The 20,599-nt window shown below is 39.4% G+C and overlaps 1 protein-coding gene across 1 annotated transcript in view; it reads left to right on the forward strand.

Annotated features, from left to right (window-relative positions):
- LOC137333090 (insulin receptor substrate 2-A-like) overlaps window positions 1-20,364 on the forward strand; it is a 66,860-nt gene extending 46,496 nt beyond the window's left edge. Inside the window, exon 2 of the mRNA XM_067997213.1 lies at window positions 14,516-20,364. Within this exon, the coding sequence (XP_067853314.1) occupies window positions 14,516-14,520 (5 nt within the window). The 3' untranslated portion in view covers window positions 14,521-20,364. The remainder of the gene's footprint in view (window positions 1-14,515) is intronic.
- Window positions 20,365-20,599: the final 235 nt, after the last annotated feature.

Here is a 20,599-nt window from a genome sequence, read left to right on the forward strand (position 1 = left end):
GGGTGTCCTTGTACACCAGTCACTGAAAGCAAACGTGCAGGTGCAGCAAGCTGTTAGGAAGGCAAATGGTATGTTGGCCTTCATTGCAAAAGGATTTGAGTACAGGAGCAAGGATGTCTTACTGCAGTTATACAGGGACTTGGTGTCATATGAGGAAAGATTGGGTTGACTAAGCCTGTGTTCACTAGTGTCTAGAAGAATGAGAGGGGATCTCATTGAAACGTATAAAATTCTGATGGGGCTAGACAGACTGGATGCAGGAAGGATGTTTTCCCCCATCTTGGGGGGGGGGGGGTCTAGAATGAGGGGTTACAGTCTCAGGATACGGGGTAGGACATTTAGGACTGAGATGAGAAATTTCTTCACTCAGAGGGGTGGTGAACCTGTGGAATTCTCTACCACAGAAGGCTGTGGAGGCCAAGTCACTGAATATATTTAAGAAGGAGCTATATAGATTTCTAGACCCAGAAGGCATCAAGGGATATGGGGAGAGATGGCGGGGAATATGGTATTGAGATAGAGGATCAGCCATGATCATAGTGAATGGTGGAGCAGGCTCGAAGGGCTGAATGGCTTACTCCTGCTCTTATTTTCCATGTTTCTGGGGGAGCTCTTCTGCAAACGGCAAATGATGCGAGCTCAGTTGTGAATTTTAAATCTGACATTGAAAGATTTTTGTTAACCAAGGGTATTAAGGGATATGGGGCTAAGGCGGATATATAGCGTTAGGTTACAGACCAACCATGATCTCATTGAATGGCGGAACAGGCTCGCGGGGCTAAATGCTACTGCCACTTGCTGCCTCCTATTATGTGCCACCTTCTGCAAGAAAGCAGTACGTGTGTCATTGAGTGTCCTGCAGGATGTTTGGGTGATGTGCCTGTCATGGTTGAATAGCTGCCAGCGTGTGACCTGTGAGTTGTGGGTGTGCGGCTTGCAACAGAGGTAATGAGAGAGGAAAAATCTGATTGGAAGAGTTGAGTACTGATTGAAAGAGTTAGTTGGTAGATGGGTGATGGGGGTGGTGTAGTGTGGAGCAGTGGATGTGACTAGTGTTGTAGTTGGTAGGAGATGCCACTTGACAGTTGACCTCACTCACCTTGACCAATCGTGTTAAAGCATCGAACTTTTTCCTGCATTGCATTCATGTTCGTGGTGCCATGTGCCTGGCATTGACTTCGTTCTCTACTAACTCCCGAGCACATGTCTGGACGGCCTCTTGCCCGCCCCCCCAGTGGATATAGGATGCCCTTCCTTATGTCCACCTCTTACATCAAGGCCATTAGTGTATCAGCAGAGAACTTTGGTGCACACTCTCTCTCAGGCCTGGTACAAATTCAGATCGACAGATTGGTGAGGTCTGGCGTGCAGATTGGAGGATGTGGGATTTAGTAATACGCAACCTTTATTCAATGTTTTAACATAGGAACAGGACCTGCATCTGTGTGCTACGTGTGCAATGTCTGATCTCAGTTCAGACTCTGTGGACCCGTATCTTATTTTTTTCAAATGAGAGTTGCAGGCTGTCTTTAAGAGGTGCGAGCCACTCACGTGATATCAGGCCCCGCTGCTGGTGAGAAGTCACTGAACAATGCAGCCAGGCCTGGCTGCTCGCGCTGGAATCAGGTAAGTGAGCAGGCAGCACGAATCTCACGTGCTGCCTGCATTGGAACGACCGGTGCGGGTTAACTGCGCACCACGACCCCGTGCCTGGATTCGGAGGTTATCAAATTTAACCCTCAACTTCTCTCCTTTTCAGTTCTGTTCCTCGAGAAATGAGCCCCCATGCCTTGTTTGCATTTTTTATGGCCTTGTTAACCTGCATTGCTACTTTTAATGATTTGTGAATCTGTACCCCTAGAACCCTCGTTGTCATAAATTATATGGAAATGGATTCTATTAGTAATGATAAAATAAATTTGCTGATGACGCTAAGGTACATGATTAGATAGCCAGTGTTCAGGAAATGGAATATATATAACATGGCATTTAAGATGAAGCAGTGTATTGCTACAAGGAAGGAGGACTATGCATTCACAATGAATGGGGTTCCACTGATGAGTAGAAAAGGAGAAAGATCTGGATGTGATTGTCTATTCAGAAAATGTCCAATTGGTGCAAGGTTATTTGAGGCAAATTAGAATGCATCACTAGGGCATTTGATTACAAATAAAAGTTTTTTAACTCATCTTATTTATGAGGTCACATTTTGAGTATAAAGTCCAGTTTTGATCACCTTGTCTTTAAAGACAAGGTGGATGCATTGGAGTGATAGAGAAAAATTACAATGATGCTGGGACTTAAAACTCTAATTTAAGTTATATGTAAACAATTTTACAACACCAAGTTATAGTCCAGCAATTTTATTTTAAATTCACAAGCTTTCGGAGGCTTCCTCCTTCCTCAGGTGAACGAAATGAAATCCTCGAAATGAAATCGCATTTATAATTCACAGAACAATGCTTGGTGATTACAGACAGTTTTTTCAACTGCCTGTTGCCAAGGCAATCAGTGTGCAGACAGACAGGTGTTACCTGCAAGGTCTCAGAATCACAGAATCTCCACATCACATTTAAGTTATATGGATTGACTTTTAAAAAAAAAAGCTGAATTTGTTTTCACTGGAGAAAACGAGAGGTAACATAATTTACATCTTTAAAGTGATGTAAAAGAATGGATAATACAATTTTGCCATCAATTATCAAGAGAATATAGGACACAGTTACAAGATAATTAAACCTCAAACGGGGCTAGAGAATTGTAGGAAATTTTTTCTAACTGTGATTATATGAAGTAGACTCCCATCACTGTCACTGGGGTTGATTTTCACTTTCTTCGCCTGGCGTTAACAGGGCAGTAATGGGCTCGGTACCTGGTATAAACCACCTTCCTGAGGAATTTTGGATTGTGTTTTGCTTGTTACATTGGAGAGAATTGGCTTTTTGAGCTGAGTGGCCTTTGCTGTTGCAAGGTTTCTTTTTTACAATTTTCTCCTTCCATTTTCTTCATATACTTTTAGATTTAAGGGGAAAAAATTCTCTGCTTCTCCCTCTTGAATTTTTATTTCATCAGACTTTTTGCCCCTCTCTTTTCAGTTCCTTCATTATCCATCCCTCTCTCTGAGATGTAGCGTCTGACTGCAACAGCTATTTTGCATTGCTTTTACTCTTACTCTTTCTCCCCCCCCCCCCCCCCCACAAGATCAGACAGGCTCTTGAAGAACATCCAGTATGGCAGAGATTTTCTGCTGCCAGCACATGCTGGGAAGCGCATATTGTGAAATTGTACAACCCCATGATTTTTGTCCTTGGTTGAAGTAAAATCACAAGCAGTGGGTGCACGTTTGCTTAATATGTGCTTTTGGCATGCAGCAGGGACACAAGTGGAAAATTTACTCCTAGTCTAAAAAGGTCTACATAATATAGAAGTTGAAGTTTATACTTAATTTAAATAACTGCAGTAGGAAAGAATGCAATTTGCATTTTGACTTAAAATCTGGGGTGTGGATTTTAATTATTGCAATAAGTATATAGTATGAAGTGATCATTAAGTGTAGGTAGCTTATCTATTTGTATATCTACAATAAAGTTTTTGTCAATACAGATATACAGGTTATTCGGGTGGTACTAAACTTACTATGCAAGAATAGTCTAAAGCTCGGTGCTCGCTCTTTGAGTTACCTGATGTGCACTTGAGCAGTAATGTCCTTACAATTACCCTTAATGTCTCTGAGCTACGCAGAGAGAAATAAATCCAGTCAGAGATCCTCCTCCTCATTGCTATCCAGTGATCCTTGCTTAAATTTGCAGATTCGCAGCTGCTGAATGATAACCATATTAGGTTGGCCGGATGCTCCTCATGTCAAATAATGTCCATCTAAGTTCACACATAAAAATCTAGATTTATAACAAACATTTGTGTAAATGGATTTCACTAAATTATGTTGAACTGAAATGAAGATATTTGTAAATGCTATTCAATGGCAGGTGGATTTTTTTTAGGCTAAATAACCGACTACAAAATCAGCCTACCATTGCACATGTATTTGCAAATACCTTCATTTTCAGTTCAGTATAAATTTAACCTTTAGCTTTATCCACCTGGGAGTCCCCTCATATAGCTATTGAATGTAACTTCAGAACTAGCTGCAATGACCTAGCTTTATAATACTTGAGATGACCTGTTGGTACATTTTTAATGCCTTTTTTTGTTTTGGATTCACCGGAACAATATTGAGTGGTTTTTGCTTTTATCCCCTCAGTCTTAGTTGTTCTGATGCCACCAAAGGTAATTTGTGTAATTGCAGCTCGAATGATCAATTTACTTGAGCTGTAAACAAAAACAGAAAGAGCTGAAAATACTCAGCAGGTCAGGCAGCAGCTGTGGAGAAACAGAAGTCAGCCAGTTGATTGTTGGTTTTTGGAATTCCAAGTTATAAAGCTGAAGGTTAAATGAGTCAGTCTTTTAGCCTACAAAATTAATCTGTCATTGAGTATGTATGACCATAAGATGATAGGAGCAGGAGTAAGCCATTCAGCCCCTCGAGCCTGCTCCGCCATTTAATGAGATCATAGCTGATCTGATTTTTACCTCAACTCCACTTTCCTGCCTTTTCCCCATATCTTTTGACTTTGTATTTGTGAATACCTTCATTTCAGTTCAGTATAATTTAGTACAGTGAAATCCATTTACACAATCATATTTGTGACAAAACTAGATTTTCCCCCTTCTGCAAGTAACAGTTCATGTTTTCTTCTTTTCCCAGTTTTCTGCCATATTTTGAGGACAGTGAGTAATATTGTGGGTGGTTCCACAAGCTATAGTAGCACTCTGATATCTGCAGTCTTGAGGAAGAGTTTTAGGCCTGAAATGTTAGCTGACTTACTTCTGTTTCTCCACAGATGCTACCTGGCCTGCTGAGTATTTCTAGCCTTTTTGTTTGTTTTTTTGTTTTCAGATTTCCAGTACTGCCCCTGCCTCAGCTCATCTGCTGCTGAAACCCTCATCCATGCCTTTTACATCTAGACTTGACTATTCTAATGCTCTCCTGGCCAGCCTCCCATCTTCTACCCGCCATAAACTTGAGCTCATTCAAAACTCTGCTGCCTACTGTAACTCACACCAAGTCCTGTTCACCCATCGCCCCTGTGTTTGTTGACTTACATTGGCTCCTGGTCCAGCAATGCCTCAATTTTAAAATTCTCATCCTTGTTTTCAAATTCCTCCATTGGCTTTGCTCCTCCCTATCTCTGTAACCTCCTCCAGCTCTACAACCCTCCATTTGTGGCCTCTTGCATGTCTCTGATTTTAACTGCTCCACCATTGGCAGCTGTGCCTTCAACTGCCTAGGCCCTAAGCTCTGGAATTCTCTCCTTAAACCCCTTCGCCTCTCTACCCCTCTCCTTCTTTAAGATGCTCCTTAAAACTTACCTCTTTGACCAAACTTTTGATCACCTTATGTGGCTCGGTGTCAAATTTTGTTTGATAACACACCTGTGAAGTGCCTTGGAACGTTTTACTACGTTAAAGGCACTGTATAAATGCAAGTTGTTGTTGCAGTATTTTGCTTTTTGTTTACTTGATCAGTAGTTCTGTTGTTGTACTGACTGTGCTTTTAACATGTTACATTACAAATATTTCAAATAAGAAGAGAATTAAAGTACTGGGGTGATAGTGTAGGATGCACATACAGCAGCCCAAACTTGAGCCCTCCTCTAAGGTGGAAAAAAATGCTTCTGCCTTTATTGCACATGCTATCTGTACATGTCTGGGGAAACTAGTCCAGCTGAAAGCTTTGAAATTATATTTTACTTAGCAGGTAGTTAATTTGCAAACTAACAATGTTGATAATTTACCACCATTGCTGGTTGAATCAACAAATATAGCTTATTTCTAGTCTCCACTGTAACAATCAAATCTGATATCTGTTTAGAAATCTCCCAATTTTTTTTATTGTTAATCTACATTGTGTTTTAATATTGGACTAAGTTTGTTCAATAAACCTTCATGTAAGCCTTGGTTCGGTGGTTGCATTCTCATCACTGAGTCAGAAGATTGAGAGTTCAAGTCCCATTCTAAGGACTTGAGCGTGTAATCTAAGCTGACACTTCAGTGCGGTACTGAGGGAGCACAGTACTGTCAGAGGTACCGTCTTTCAAATAAGATGTTAAATCAAGTCCCGTCTGCCTCCCCGGGTGCACATAAGTCCCACTTACCCATAAACCTCTGTGCTCGCTGACTTGTATTGGCTCCCGGTCCAGCAACGCTTCGAATTTAAAATTCTCATCCTGGTGTTTAAATTCCTTCACGGTCTCTCCCCTCTTTATCTCTCTAACCTCCTACAACCCTCAGATCTCTGCATTATTTCAACTCTGGCCTTTTGTGCATCCCTGATTTCCATCGCCCCACTGTTGGCGGCCATGCCTTCCAGCTGCCGAGGCCCTAAATTTTAGAATTTCTTTCTGTAAACCTCTGTCTGTCTACCTCGCTTACCTCCTTTTAAGATGCTCCTTAAAACCTAACTCTTGCCTGTCCTAATATCTTTTTTATGTGACTCAGTGTCAAATTTTGTTTGATAACGCTCCCATGAAGCACCTTGGGACATTTTACTATGTTACAGAGCTATACAAATGCAAATTGTTGTTGTAGAGGATCCCATGACTCTATTTCAAAGAAGAGCAGGGGAGTTCTCCCCAGTGTCCTGGCCAATATTTATCCCTTAAGTAACATCACTTAATTTTTTTTAAAAACACAGATTATCTAGTTATTTTTCTCCTTGCTGTTTGTCGGGCTTTGCTGTGCGCAAATTGGCTACTGCGTTTCCTACATTACGACAGTTACTACACTTCAAAAGTACTTCATTGGCTGTAAAGTGATTGCAGCCACTGCTCACCAGTGTCTCTGTTGGTAAACACTGTTTGTGGTTTTATAATAACACTTGTAAATTTGTTGACAAGATTAAAAGTATTGGCCATAATACAGAATATTAATAGAAAATAACCAATGTATATTACAAAACCTGCTTGCTTGAGGCAATAAACAAACATTTTTGAGATCTAGGTTGCTGCAGTAACACTGAAACTAGTTCAGTAAAAATTAATCTCTGTGTAGTGAACTGTCAAATTTGCAGAGCCCTAATTTTTCAAAGTGACATTTATTATCTGGGTTTTCCGAGCAGGACAATTCCTGCTTAAGAGCAGTATCATGTGCTATTATTTAGTCAATCTTGCCTGCCTTGCAGTAAATTGCTCCATAGAAACATCCTGTTTTACTGTACATAATGTGTGGATTAGCCAGTTCAGCATCAATTGCCAGAATGTGAATTTACTACATTAAGCCATTTTGTTTGTTCAAAATAGAATGTTAAGGTCACAAACTTATTCTGTTTTGTATTATATTTATAGTGAAACCTGTTTACTGTCATTACCATTTGTATAAACATGGAAGTCTGAAACTACTGCTGTAGTACAGTTGGGATACGTATAGCCTGTTCCAAAACAAATTGAACCAACAAAGAGAGAGGGCTGGTGTGGGAAATGGAAATGTTGTACTGGAGGTGGAATTTGAGGTTGTGTTTGAAAATTTTGAATCTAAGTATCCAAACTGAAAAATGTTTATTCCACATTACTATTGTCCCTCATCTTGAGGGAGTACCAACATTCACCAAAAAAATGAGGGAGAAAAAACAAAAAAGCAAATGACAGCCTTTTGCTTCTATCAGAAGGAATGGGTGCATCAATTAAAATATCCTTTGCATTAGACAAATATTTCCCATGTTTCTGTCTGGTATTAAGAAATGGTCCCCTACAGAATTCCAGTCTGACTTTTATATTTAATACAAAGGACGTTATATGCTATGGCTGCGTCTATGTGTAAATGTTGATCATTCTAGTGTAAACCTAATACATTTTTTACTTGGTCTGATTTAATACTTTTGACTGCTGCAAGACCATTTCAGAAAGTGCATAACTTTTCATACTCATAACATCTGTAAACACAAAGTATAATTAACAGAACTTTAAAACTGTGGGGGGGGGGGGTTAATTTTGTTATATAAATGCTAATGTAATGTATGTATACTGTGCTGTCCTTTGGCATATATGGAAGTGGATTCACACCAAGTTATTTAACTCTACCATGTCATAGGAATAAGAAAAATCGTAACAGATGACCTGATGATTTACTGAAGTAGTAGTCCGAGAATGCTGCATGGCAGAAGGTGGAGAAAAATGTGTAATTTAAGATTCTCAAAAGAATATTTTGCAACTTGCCTTTTAAATCCTAAAGTTGCATCGAAACTACAGCACAGAAACAAGCCATTCGGCTCTTTGAAAGAGCTATCCAATTTGTCCCACTCCCCCTGCTCTTTCTATGCCGGCGTTCATGCTCCGCACGAGCCTCCTCCCTCCCTACTTCATCTAACCCTATCGGGATACCCTTCTGTTCCTTTCTCCCCCATGTGCTTATCTAGTTTCCCCTTAAACGCATCTATGCTGTTTGCCTCAACTACTCCTTGTGGTAGCGCGTTCCACATTCTTGTCCCTCTTTGGGTAAAGAAGTTTCTCCTGAATTCCGTATTGGATTTATTAGCAACTATTTTATATTTATGACCTCTAGTTTTGGACTCCCCCACAAGTGGAAATATTTTCTATACGTCTACCCTATCAAACACTTTCATTATCTTAAAGACCTCGATCAGGTCACCCCCCCCGGCCTTCTCTTTTCTAGAGAAAAGAGCCCCAGCCTATTGAGCCTTTCCAGATAAGAATGTCCTCTTAGTTCTTGTATCATCCTTGTGAATCTTGTTTGCACTCTCTCCAGTGCCTCTATGTCCTTTCTATAATATGGAGACCAGAACTTTGCACAATACTCCAAGTGAGGTCGAACTAAGTTTCTATATAAGTTTAACATAACTTTGTTTTTCAAATCTATTCCTCTAGACATGAACCGTAGTGCTTGATTTGCCTTTTTTATGGCCTTATTAACCTGCATCACTACTTTTAGTGATTTGTGTATCTTGAAAAGGAAAAATTTGCAGGGCTATGGGGAAAGAGCAGGGGGAGTGGGACAAATTGGATAGCTCTTTCAAAGAGCCAGCACAGGCACGATGGGCCAAAAGGCCTCTTGGTGTGCTGTATCATTCTATGAGAACCACTTAGTGTGAGCCAGCTTGGTAAATGCAGAACGTGGCTTAATTTATCAAATGATAAGACAAGGGCAAAAGAAGGAAAATCAGGTGAAACTTTATGCCCCCAACGGGTTATAGATGTGAGATGTATGTTACCAGGAAAGGACACTAAAAGCAGGCAGTAGAAATAGGTTCAAAATCAATTAATTAGCTGTGTTTCTGGAGAGAGAAAGGATTGAGGGAAATTGGACATGAATTTAGATTTGAGGTTAGGATCAGATCAGCCATGATCTTATTGATTGGCGGAGCAGGCTCGAGGGGCCGATTGGCCTACTCCTGCTCCTATTTCTTATGTACCCCAGATCCCTTTTTCTCCTCCACCCCGTTTAGACTCTTATTGTCCAAGCAGTATGTGGTCTCCTTATTCTTATTTCTCCTTATTGAAATTCATTTGCCAATAACATGCAAATTTATTAATGTCCTCTTGCATTTTGATGCATTCTTTTGTATTAACTGCACCCCCCAATTTGGTATTGTCTACAAACTTTGAGATTGTATTTCCGATTCTCGAATCCAAATCATAAATTGTGAACAATAATGTGAAAACAACTGTGAAAAACACAGCAGCACCAATCCCTGTGGTACACCACTTTCCACTTTTTGCCAGTGTGAGTAGCTACGCTTAACCCCTACTCTGTTTTCTGTTTTGTAGCCAGCTTGCTATCCATTCTGCTACCTGTCCTCTGACTCTACATGCTCTGACCTTAGCCATGAGTCTATAATGTGTAGGCCTTTTGGAAATCCAAATATATTACATCAACTGCATTACCCTCATCTACTCTTTATTGAAAAGAATCCAATAAAGTTGGCCAAGCACGACTTTCCCTTCTGAAATCTGTGCTGACTATTCTTTTATATTTTTGTTCTCTAGATGTCTTTCAATTACATCTTTGAGTAAAGATTCCATTATCTTTCCTACCACTGGCATTAAGCTAACTGGTCTATAGTTCCCTGGACTTGTTCTATCTCCCTTTTTAAATACAGGAATAACACTAGCTATCTGCCAGTCCTCTGGCACTTTTCCCTTTTCTAATGAATTATTATATATGTGTGTGTATATATGTATGTATGTAATAGGGCCTCTGCTATCTTCTCCCTAACTTCTTTTAATATTCGTGTATGCAATCCTTCCGGGCCAGGGGTCTTATCCTCCCTTAGTTTGATTAGTTTATCAATTGTCTTCTCCCCACCACCCCCCCCCCATCTTAAATGTTTTAATATCTTTTTCGACCTCTTCCAATGTCCTGCCCAACTTGTTAGTCTCCCTGGTAAATATGGAGGCAAAGTAACTATTCAATATTTCTGCCATTTCGCTGTCATTACCTCTGAGTTTATTTTGTGCATCCCTTAGTGGCCCTATCCCTTTTGTTATTTGTGTCTGTAGAATACTTTACTATTTCTTTGTATTCCTTGATGGTTTAATCTCGTGGTTCCTCTGTGGTTCCTCTTTGCTTCCCTAGTTTTTTTGACATCTCTCCTAACCTCTTCGTATTTCTAAAAATGATATTGTAATCTTGGGGTTTGATGATTAGGAGTTGTATAACTGCAGGTTTTACATCTTTTGAAAGTGAGGCATTAACCTGGTAGTTCTAGACCAGTTAGCCTAGCCATTAATAGTGAACAAAGATGCTTATGTGCATTTTATGGAATGCTATCTGTGTTTGTTTAAAGGGGTGATGAGTAATCAGCAGAGATTTGGAAGTAACGGGTTGTGGCTCAGATATGCTGGAATTTTTAAGGAGCTAATCAGTTCTTTAGGGTACAGTAATGGACGTAGGCTTGGTTTTTCAGAAGACATTTGATAAAAGTTCCATGCATGTGCCTTGTAAAGAAGATTTACGTCACATAGAATTGATGGCAAATTCGCTAATTAGATTGGGAGCTAGTGACTAGTGGAATTCCAGAGGGATCTGTTTTAGTTCCCCTGCTGTTCAAATTATTTGTAAATGAAATGGCGAATAGCTCTTGTACTACTGTAGCATACACTTACTGGTGACACAAGCTGTGTGGCCATGTGATAAGTATGAGGGAGGATGATAACTGGTCCTGAACCCCTTGAATGTTAAGTAACAGACTCTAGAATGGCAGATGGATTTTAGTGTAGATAAATGTACGGTTATGCTCATTGGAAGGGAAACATAAAACGTGTACTTTGTGTTTTCTTCGGGAATGCTAATTACTCTGAAAATGCTTCTTATACTGTGAGTAGTACACCAGGAATAGAATATTTGACCTCACTATGTTTTAGTAATCCATTAAAGTATTGAAAATTACAGTTTTCATTTTTTTTTAAAAAAAGAACCTGCACTCCTATAGTGCCTTTCACATCCTCAGGATATCCCAAAATGCTTCAGAGCTAATGAAATACTTTTGAAGGATGGTTACTGTTTTGTATTTGATTCCTGGGATGAGAGGGTTGTCCTATGAGGAGAATGGGCCAATATTCTCTGGAGTTCAGAAGAATGATAGGTGATCTCACTGAAGCATATAAAATTCTTAGAGGGCTTGACAGGGTAGATGCAGAGAGGCTGTTTCCCCTGGCTGGAGAGTCCAGAACTGGGGAGTATAGTGTCAGGATAAGGGGTGGGTGATTTAGGACTAAGATGAGGAGGAATTTCTTCACTCAGGGTGATGAACCTTTGGAATTCTCTACTCCAGAGGGCTGTGGATGCTCAGTCGTTGAGTATCTCCAAGACTGAGATCGATAGATTTTTGGACTCTAAGGGAATCAAGGGCTATGGGGATTGGGCGGGAAAGTGGAGTTGAGTTTAAAGGTCAGCCATCATATTAAATGCCAAAGCAGGCTCGAGCGGCCATATGGCCTACTCCTCCTATTTGTTTTTATGTTCCTGTGTATGCAAATGTGGCAGCCAATTTTTGCATAGGGTCCCACAAACAGAAATGAGAAATGACCAGATAATCTGTTTTGGTGGTGTTGATTCAGGAATTAATATTGTTCAGGACATTGGGAAAACACCCGTTCCTCTTCATGCTGTAGGATCTTTTACATCCACCCGAACAGGAAAATGGGGCCTCTGCTTAACCTCTCCCCTGAAAGGCTGCACATCTGACAATACAGCACTTCTGTACTGCACTGAAGTGTCGGTCTAGAATATGTGCTCAAGTTCTGGATGTGTATTTTAGCCCTCTTTTTAAAGCAAAATCATAAGAGGAAGTCAGCGTGACTGTAAAGGAGAGCGATCATGCCTGACATCTCTTTTGAGGAAGTGACAACTCAAGTGTGGACTGGAAAGCCCTATAATATGATTTGCCAAGATTTCTAAAACAGTTGCACACAACAGGCGATTAGTTAAACTTGAAGTTGCAGGAATTCAAAGTAAATCTTGGGAATGAATAAGAAATCAACTGAAAGGTAGAGAACATTGGGTACTTGTAAGTGGAGTTATGTTGGGTTGGGGGAGTTCTACTGTGTGGGATGCCTCAGGAATCATTGTTGGGACCACTAATGTTTCTAATTTGCAAGAATGATTTGGACTCGAACTCAATGCAGATTTGCCAAATTTGCAGATAGTGAAATCAAGAGGCATCCAGAAAATATAAAATGAGTTGGATGACATGTAAGTGAGCAAAATAATGACAAGTGTATAGTACTTCATATAGGAAGAGTGGGTGACATATGTACTCCTTGATTGGTATCAAAATAACATGACGAATTTGAGAGACCTAGGAGTCCTGTTGACTTGACACTGTCGACACTACCACGGCACTGAAATGACCCTAATCAAAGTCACAAATTACATTTTGTTAGACTGTGACCATGGTGCACTGTCCCTCATTGTCCTCCACTTTTCTGTAGCCTTTGACTCAGTCAATAACACCATCTTGCTCCATTGTCCAGCTCAGTGAAACTACCCTCACTTGATTTCACTCCTAACTATCCAATCCCAGCTAAAGCATCTCCAACAATGGCGTCTGTTCCTGTCCCTGCACTTTCCTCTGGAGTTCCCAAGGTCTATCCTTGGCCCTCTACTCTTCCCCATCTACATGCTGCCCCCTGGCGACATCAGACGATACGGGAAGCTGAGTTATGGATGAGCTGAGGTGTATAAGGGTGGAGGATACTAGGCTGTCTAGGTGAGCATTGGAAAAGTTGAGTCTGGAGGTAACAAGGGTATTAATGAGGGTTCCAAAGAGGTGGACAATGTTATGGAGGTGAAAATAGGCAGTCTTTGTGATAGAGGATGTGGAATTGGCAGCTCGGCTCAGGATTGAGTAGGACATCAATGTTGCAGAGGGTCTGGTTGAACCGGAGACAGAGGCGGGGGAGAAGAATGGAATCAGTGGGAACGGTTGAGTTTGCAGTAGGGTCTGAAGACTACTGCTTTGGTCTTCCCAATCTTTAATTGGGGGAAATTGTGGCTCATCCTAAACTGAATGTTGCACAAGCATTCTGACAACACATAGACAATGGAGGGGTCGAGAGCAGTGGTGAAGAGCTAAGCATTGGTGTGGAAGCTGACCTTGTCTTTGGACGACATGGTCAAGGGGCAGCATGTAGATGAGGAAAAGGAGAGGGCCAGGGATAGATCCTTGGGAGAATCCAGAGGTAACTGTGGGGGCAGGAAGTCAGGTCGCTGCTGGAAATGCTCTGGCTTCAATCGGATATGTAAGATTAATATTTTGAGTAGTTCTCAGAATAAACAGTTCACAACTCCTTAGTGCATATTGATCATACGTGAGATATTGTACAGTTTTTTTAAAAGTTCAAAAAAATACTTGTAGCCCAGACCCACGAAGGTCCTGAGTTGAATTCCGGGTCTGTGCATGATTCATACTGTAATTGGCTTTAATATTCAGGTAGTATGTAGGAGGAAAATCAGACCAGTTTTTCCCACTCTTGATCAGTACCTAGTGATTCCTGCCAAAGGTCATAGTTATAGAGATGGAGAGAGTTGTCCTAGGTCACTATTGTGCAGTTTCATAGCATGGGAAAAATATTTTTTCAAATAAAGTTGAGGATTGAAACTTTATATTCCTAAAAAGTAAGTCTTTAATGTATATTTTTAATGTAAAAGTGATGCTTTGCAAAAGCTTATTTCTAAATACAAAATAGTGAACAGGCTGCATTGTTTATCCTTCACTTACCATGCAGCACTTCATAACCAGTCACTTGGCCAGTTATGATTTGCAGCAGTGAGTGTTAATCAGGTGACTAGGTTTTCTTGTAAACTGCAAGAGATCATATCTGGAATGAGTTTGATGTGTAAAATTAGACTGAAATCTTGAACTGGACAAGGCAGGGGTTTACTGCCATATGTACTTTATAGTACTCCGTTTTTAACGACTTTAATTTTCTGTTTTCTGCAGACTAAGTACGCCGACGTGATTTTAAATCCATGCCCACAGAGGAAAGGGTTGAGTGTACCTACCATGCAAATGTACAACCCGCTCGATGGAACTGGTACTGTCTGAAGCAATCACCTTATTGTAAGAATATACACATACCTGCTGTTTTCCCGTGAGCACAAGTGGGAAAAATCAACACATGGATCTCAACAGGAACACAAATTGCTGCCTTTTTGGTACTTCCTTCAACAAAAAGACACTCTTCCTGCAAGTTTCAGCTGAGCAAAAAAGAAAAAAAGAGCCATAGCTAATGAGAACCTATCTACTGAAATGTTTTAAATCCATTTGAATGTTAACAAGTAAAGGTTAAGTGTTCATCATTTTTGCAATACAGTTGTTCACAAAAAATACCTGCTAAAAATCTTCTTTAACAATGTTCCCCAGTTTAAACACTAACTGGCTTTCTTTGAGTAGCACCATAAGATAATTACAACTGCTATGATTGCTACCCATCCATGGTGGAGTATGGGAAAACATTTCACAAGAAGTGGTCCGTAAGCAATTTGCAGTCACTCGTGGAACATCTTGTATGTTCCACGGTATCAGTAAGTATATTCTGTTTTACTATGCATCCAGATTTAAGTTATTTTGGAGGGGTGGCAGTTTTGGAAATTAATCCTTACAAACGACTGGTGAGTTTTCTAGACTATTGTTTAAGTTCATGTATTACAACTTTGAGAAAACCAAGCTTGGGTAGTTCAGCAGGTCCCTAAGGTATTACACAGCTTCTCAGACCAGCTGTACATAGTTCATTGCTTTCCTCTTCCCTGCTTTAACTTGTGCTAGGTTTCAAAGCAGTCATGTTGCAACTCTTGTGTGGCCACCAGCCAAGTGGGCCAAATTGTTAAACCTTGTGAATATAGCAAAGGTTGACCTGAAGTTCAAACTTTTATGGGCAAGCTAACTTCTCCTTGAGGTCACAAACTGTACGAAAATATTTGTAAACCCATTTAAAAGTTTCTTTTATCAGGTATTTGATCTGTTCACTGTCAGTTATGCCTCAGCGAATTTCAGTTTACTAGGATACTTTTTTTTTCTGTTTTTAAAAGCTGCTTTATTTCACTTTAAAAGCTATGGTGTTGTTGATGGCTCTTGATCTGCATAGGCACTGTGTAAATGCAAATGAAAATCCACTTTCAGTATCCCCAACAGACAGAATTTATTCTTAATGAATGTGCAAATTGTATTCTCCCAAAAATCATTATCACAGTGCATGATTTTAAAAAGCGGTCATTGACATTTGCAGTATTCTTCGTAGCTGTCCTCTGTAGGGTTAATTAACTCTTTTTTGTGACACACTGCCTTTGTAATATCACTGCTACATCTCCACATCCTCTTCTGCACAGCTGCAGTGGGAATGATGCCAAATATCATCGTCAATAGTGATTTTTCTTTTCCGTGTCCCTTGGTCCACTTTGCTCGCAGTACACTTCTCATGTATTCAGTTTGACCGTTTTGTGTGTGATTTTTATTATTTTTGCTTTTTCTTTGTCAGAAAAATAGCTAGTCATTTTTAAGGTGTGTTTTTTTTTATGTTGGGTGCAGTTTTGGACAGCTTAAGCTGCAGAAATCTTTTCTAATGTGTAAAACTGAGATCCATGAGAAGGCTTCAGCAATTAAAAAAAAAATATGTATTTTGTGTTGAGGAATAATGCAGCTTTAATTACTGGTGCACGATGAACTATATTTATTTAGGTTCAAGAAAGAAATTTTGGTTCCAAATAAAATTGTGCCAAATTTTATTGTAGCTCTCAAGTACTGCTTAAGAAAACACATCAGCAGCGCCTGCAATAAAGGGTATAATTGAAACAGAAGTTTAACGGACTACTCTGAAGCACCAGTAACCAAAGAGATGCAGTGCCCAATACAGAAAAGTCACTTTTTAAAGCAATTGGTTATTCAAAAGGTACTATATGTCACCTAGATGTACATAATATTCAAAAATGTTTTAAATCAGGTTTATTGGATTTTTTGGGGGGTTTTTGACTAAAACTTAGTGATTTTCCCACCATACATATTCCTGAATCATGAGACATGGTGTTTATTTTTATGATACTGTGAGATCATGGACCATGGTGCTACCCTTCAGCAATGTGTTGAACAATAGGAAGATATGAAATCCCCTTGCTGCTTTTAAAAGGTGCATTAACACTCTTGTCTAAGTAATCAATGATTCCCCTTACCAAGTACAAATTAATCCAAGCGGTTGGGTATAGTATTCATTTTACTTGACCTGTCTGTTATTCATAAATTCAGCATTAATATGTACATTAAAAACATCCAGCTTTTTAATAAGTGGTTTCTATAAAATGAAATAAGTAATTTTTATTAAATCCAACTAATCCAGGTCAGCAAAAGGTACAGTTTCAGTGAGGGAGTAGTCTGATACACACCAAAGCAATGTGTATGTCCAGTTGAAGGTGTTTGCATTGAAACCCTTGCTGTTACTAGGCTATTTTCATTTTAATTTACTGTTCAGCTATAAAGAAAGCAAGTCTTATTTGGGAGGGAAGGGCATGTAGAAAGAGAGGAATGAGAAGTTGGTTGTCTCATGGCATAAGATGAATCAGATTTCTATGCCATAAAATTATAGGCGCCAAGTTTGCTCCTTTTTTCATACTCCTTGGTCCCCTACTTCCCCATCCAGCTGCACTGGAGATTTATGATCTTGCCTTTGGCTGTCTGGAAAGCTGAGGCCCTTCCTCTAGAGGTAGGGAATGGAATTTTGGAAATGTGTGGACCCTTTTCACACATTAGTATTTGGCAGAGTGTGCACATTGCCTGTTTGCTTGCCCCCTCAATTTGAGAATAGTATGTGGGATGGGAGGCAATAACTTTTTTTGCAATTAAGGGGTGAACTATTTGGATAATTAGCAACGGGTAAAGTAGCTGGTTTGCATTATATCCACATGCAGGAAATCAGCCATCTTGATTTGTTTACCTTATTACAATATCATGCTGACTGTATTGGTAGCCTAGGAATCTAGCTTTCAGCGAATATTTACTGAGGTAATTAACCATCTGGGGTTCACTGTGTTGAGCCATGTTTCAGAATGCCCCTAAACAGATTTTAATGAAATGGACTTTACTGTAAGGAATGCTCCTAAGTAAGCAACTATTAAAATAAAATTCAGCCAGTCAAATATGACATGACTATTTTCTGTTAGTATTTTAAATCCAGTTCAAAGTGGGTAGCCGTTCTACAATATGTGCGTTGTCCTAGTTCCAGTACTCACTTTCTATATTAAATATTTTTTCATGTGGGAAAAGTGGTCCAAAAATATTTAACTTATTATCATCTGCACTTTTTACAGTAATTACTATAACCTCCAATTGAATGTTGCTCTACCAAGTTTTACAACTTAGAGGAAGGCAGCTCTAGGAATGGAGGACCCAGTTTGCATACTTTGGGTCTTTTATTATGTCCATTGTTTTAGACTTTTTTTCAGGGTTCCTCTGTGATACCTTGTATCTCTTCAGTGTCATTGAAACTGGCAGATCAGAGTGATTTCAGCCAAGGGCGGATGCTTTTTGAACATCTATTTCCTAATATTGATGTTTTCATGGTCTGCTGGTTTTTAGACTGATCACTACCAATCACACCTTTAAGACCTTTAGGTGGAGTGAGCTAATTGGACTGAAAGCAGACTGATTGCAATGACTTCTCCATTAGGAAACTTAAATATTTCAAGGCAATCTCTATGACTTGAGTCACCCAGCTGTCTGTCATTGTTTTAAGTCCACAACAGAGGAAATAGAAAGAAAAACACACCTACTGAAAATCTGAAATAAAAACAAAACTAGTGAAGAACTCCTGAAAATATAATTTAAAAAGCAATGGGTTTTACACCTCATACACAACTAGAAATAAAAACTTGATGATCTAGCACATGCCTTCTCCTTTTAAGCCTCAACCAATCATGAATGTTGTAATAAAGGTTGATGTGCATTAATAAGGATTTTATATTATATACATATATAGTAAAAAATGTGACGCACATTTAATTGAGCAGTCCTGATGGCATCATAAGAGAAAAATTCCAGTGATGTCAACAGTACCCCAAGATTTGTTTACTTCCTTAAACCCCTTGCTGCTTATGATGTATGTACTGAGTAATTTTAAGCCACTGTGTGATGAGTCTGTTTGCATGGTAGAAGCAGAGCTATGTCAGTAAAAAGGTAATAAAGATGGTTACAGTAATTATGAAGTGGGGAAAATAGTATGTTGCATTGTGCAGCAAAGTTACTAAAGTTATTCTCTGGCATCAGATTACTGGTAAACTTGTTCAGTGTGTATTATGATTGGTACAAATAACAAGTACTAGACCTGTACCAGGATAGTGTGACTGTACAGCTTGTACCAGTGACTTCAGCTTGCACCAGTGGTAACAAAGGTACAAATGCTACATGCTGGTTTTGTACCACAGAAAGTGCTGAAAATTGTAATAGTGAGGTACGAATTCTAGATACTGTCCCATCCCAATGAGAGTACTATGTGGTTCAATGATAATTATAAACACCAGATACTGCATGAATCTAATAATAAAGATAGGAATATCATTTTGTTAAGAGAGCCAAACTGGCAAAAAAGTGATTTGGGGTGGGGGATGGGGTGCGGTGTGTGGTGTTCACAACTACACATCCACTGAAAGACCACTATAGTTCTAATTTAAGGGGTTTTGAATCCTATATAGTTTTCTGAATTTAGTATAGCTAGAGATAATATACTAGTACCAGTGGGTACTGAATGAAAAATGTAGCCGATCTAATTGGACTGGTACATTTTGGTACTAATGGTTATTTTTTGAGTTCTTTTTGATAGTTATGAAATAGTCAACATAGGCTGAGAAACGAATACCAGCATCGTCATGCAGATTAGCAAACAAAACAACCACCTAGGTCCTGAAAGCTACTAGTGTACGAAACTGAGCACTGACGACCTGCTTGCTGATTTCATACAGTAACCTCAAAAGCCAACTTGTGGCTAAATGGGTATGGCATATACAATATGCATTTTTTTTTCCTCGGTCTAGTTGTAGCTTAGAGTTAACTAAATTATTCAGTATTGTGCTGGAAAGCCATTTCCGGATAAGGATTTACATATCACTTGATAGGTACGGAAGAAATAATTTTAAAAAATGGTCAGTGGTGGAAAGCAACATAAAAGCAAATGAGGGCAGGTACCTGCTTCCATGTGAAGAGAAAGGCATAAGTGATGAGGCTAATAATTTGCAGGGGTTTCCTCAAAATCAGGTAACTATCTTGCACCCTTTTCTGACCAAATGTAGAGTACCTATCATTTTTGTGCATCAAAAGACTAATCTACTTGCCGTCATTTCCATAATAGTTGGAAATTGGGGGAAAGGGGAGCAGAGAAGAGGGAGAATTGCTTGTATGGTCCTTTTCACCATGGAATGTACAGGTACCTTCCCTCATTTCATACATACAAAATAAAAGTTGCATCTTCCAGACAATAGTATGCTGCTGTAAAATAAAAGAAAACAAAGATGGAGCAATTGTATTCCTTCTGTAAATTAATTTGACAAATGGACATAGTTTTTTTTTGGCTGTACAGAAAAGCAGAAGGTTGATACTCTATATTGCTATTCCTGCACCACACAACAGAAGGTTAAAAATATCTAACTTTATCTTGCTGTGTCTTCCACTGTAAATATTGTTTAGCAGTTTAATGTTAATCCACCATGTCTGTGAATGGGAGACTGGCTTAGAGTTCTGTATAGTGTTTATATTTATCACAAATGCTTTCCATAGAGCTACATGCAATAAAATTGTGTTCATGTTATTGCTTACATCTCTTGTGTAATTTACAATTTTTCTTTTTTAAATTGTTTTCCTTTTTACTAGTTCCAGGGGTTGAGCAGGTGGACATGTGAACTACTCTTGTGCTTCTCATGAACCGATTCCTAGTCTGCCTCTTCATGGTGTGCAATAGCAGCTCTGGACAGTCATCTTTCTGTCCTGGTCATTTATTCTCAAATATTTCTTTCCCTTCATGGCAAAAACCTCTCTGTTCTGACTTGTGTG

This window comes from Heptranchias perlo, chromosome 15, assembly GCF_035084215.1.
Source record: "Heptranchias perlo isolate sHepPer1 chromosome 15, sHepPer1.hap1, whole genome shotgun sequence".
Taxonomy (NCBI): Eukaryota; Metazoa; Chordata; class Chondrichthyes; order Hexanchiformes; family Hexanchidae; genus Heptranchias; species Heptranchias perlo.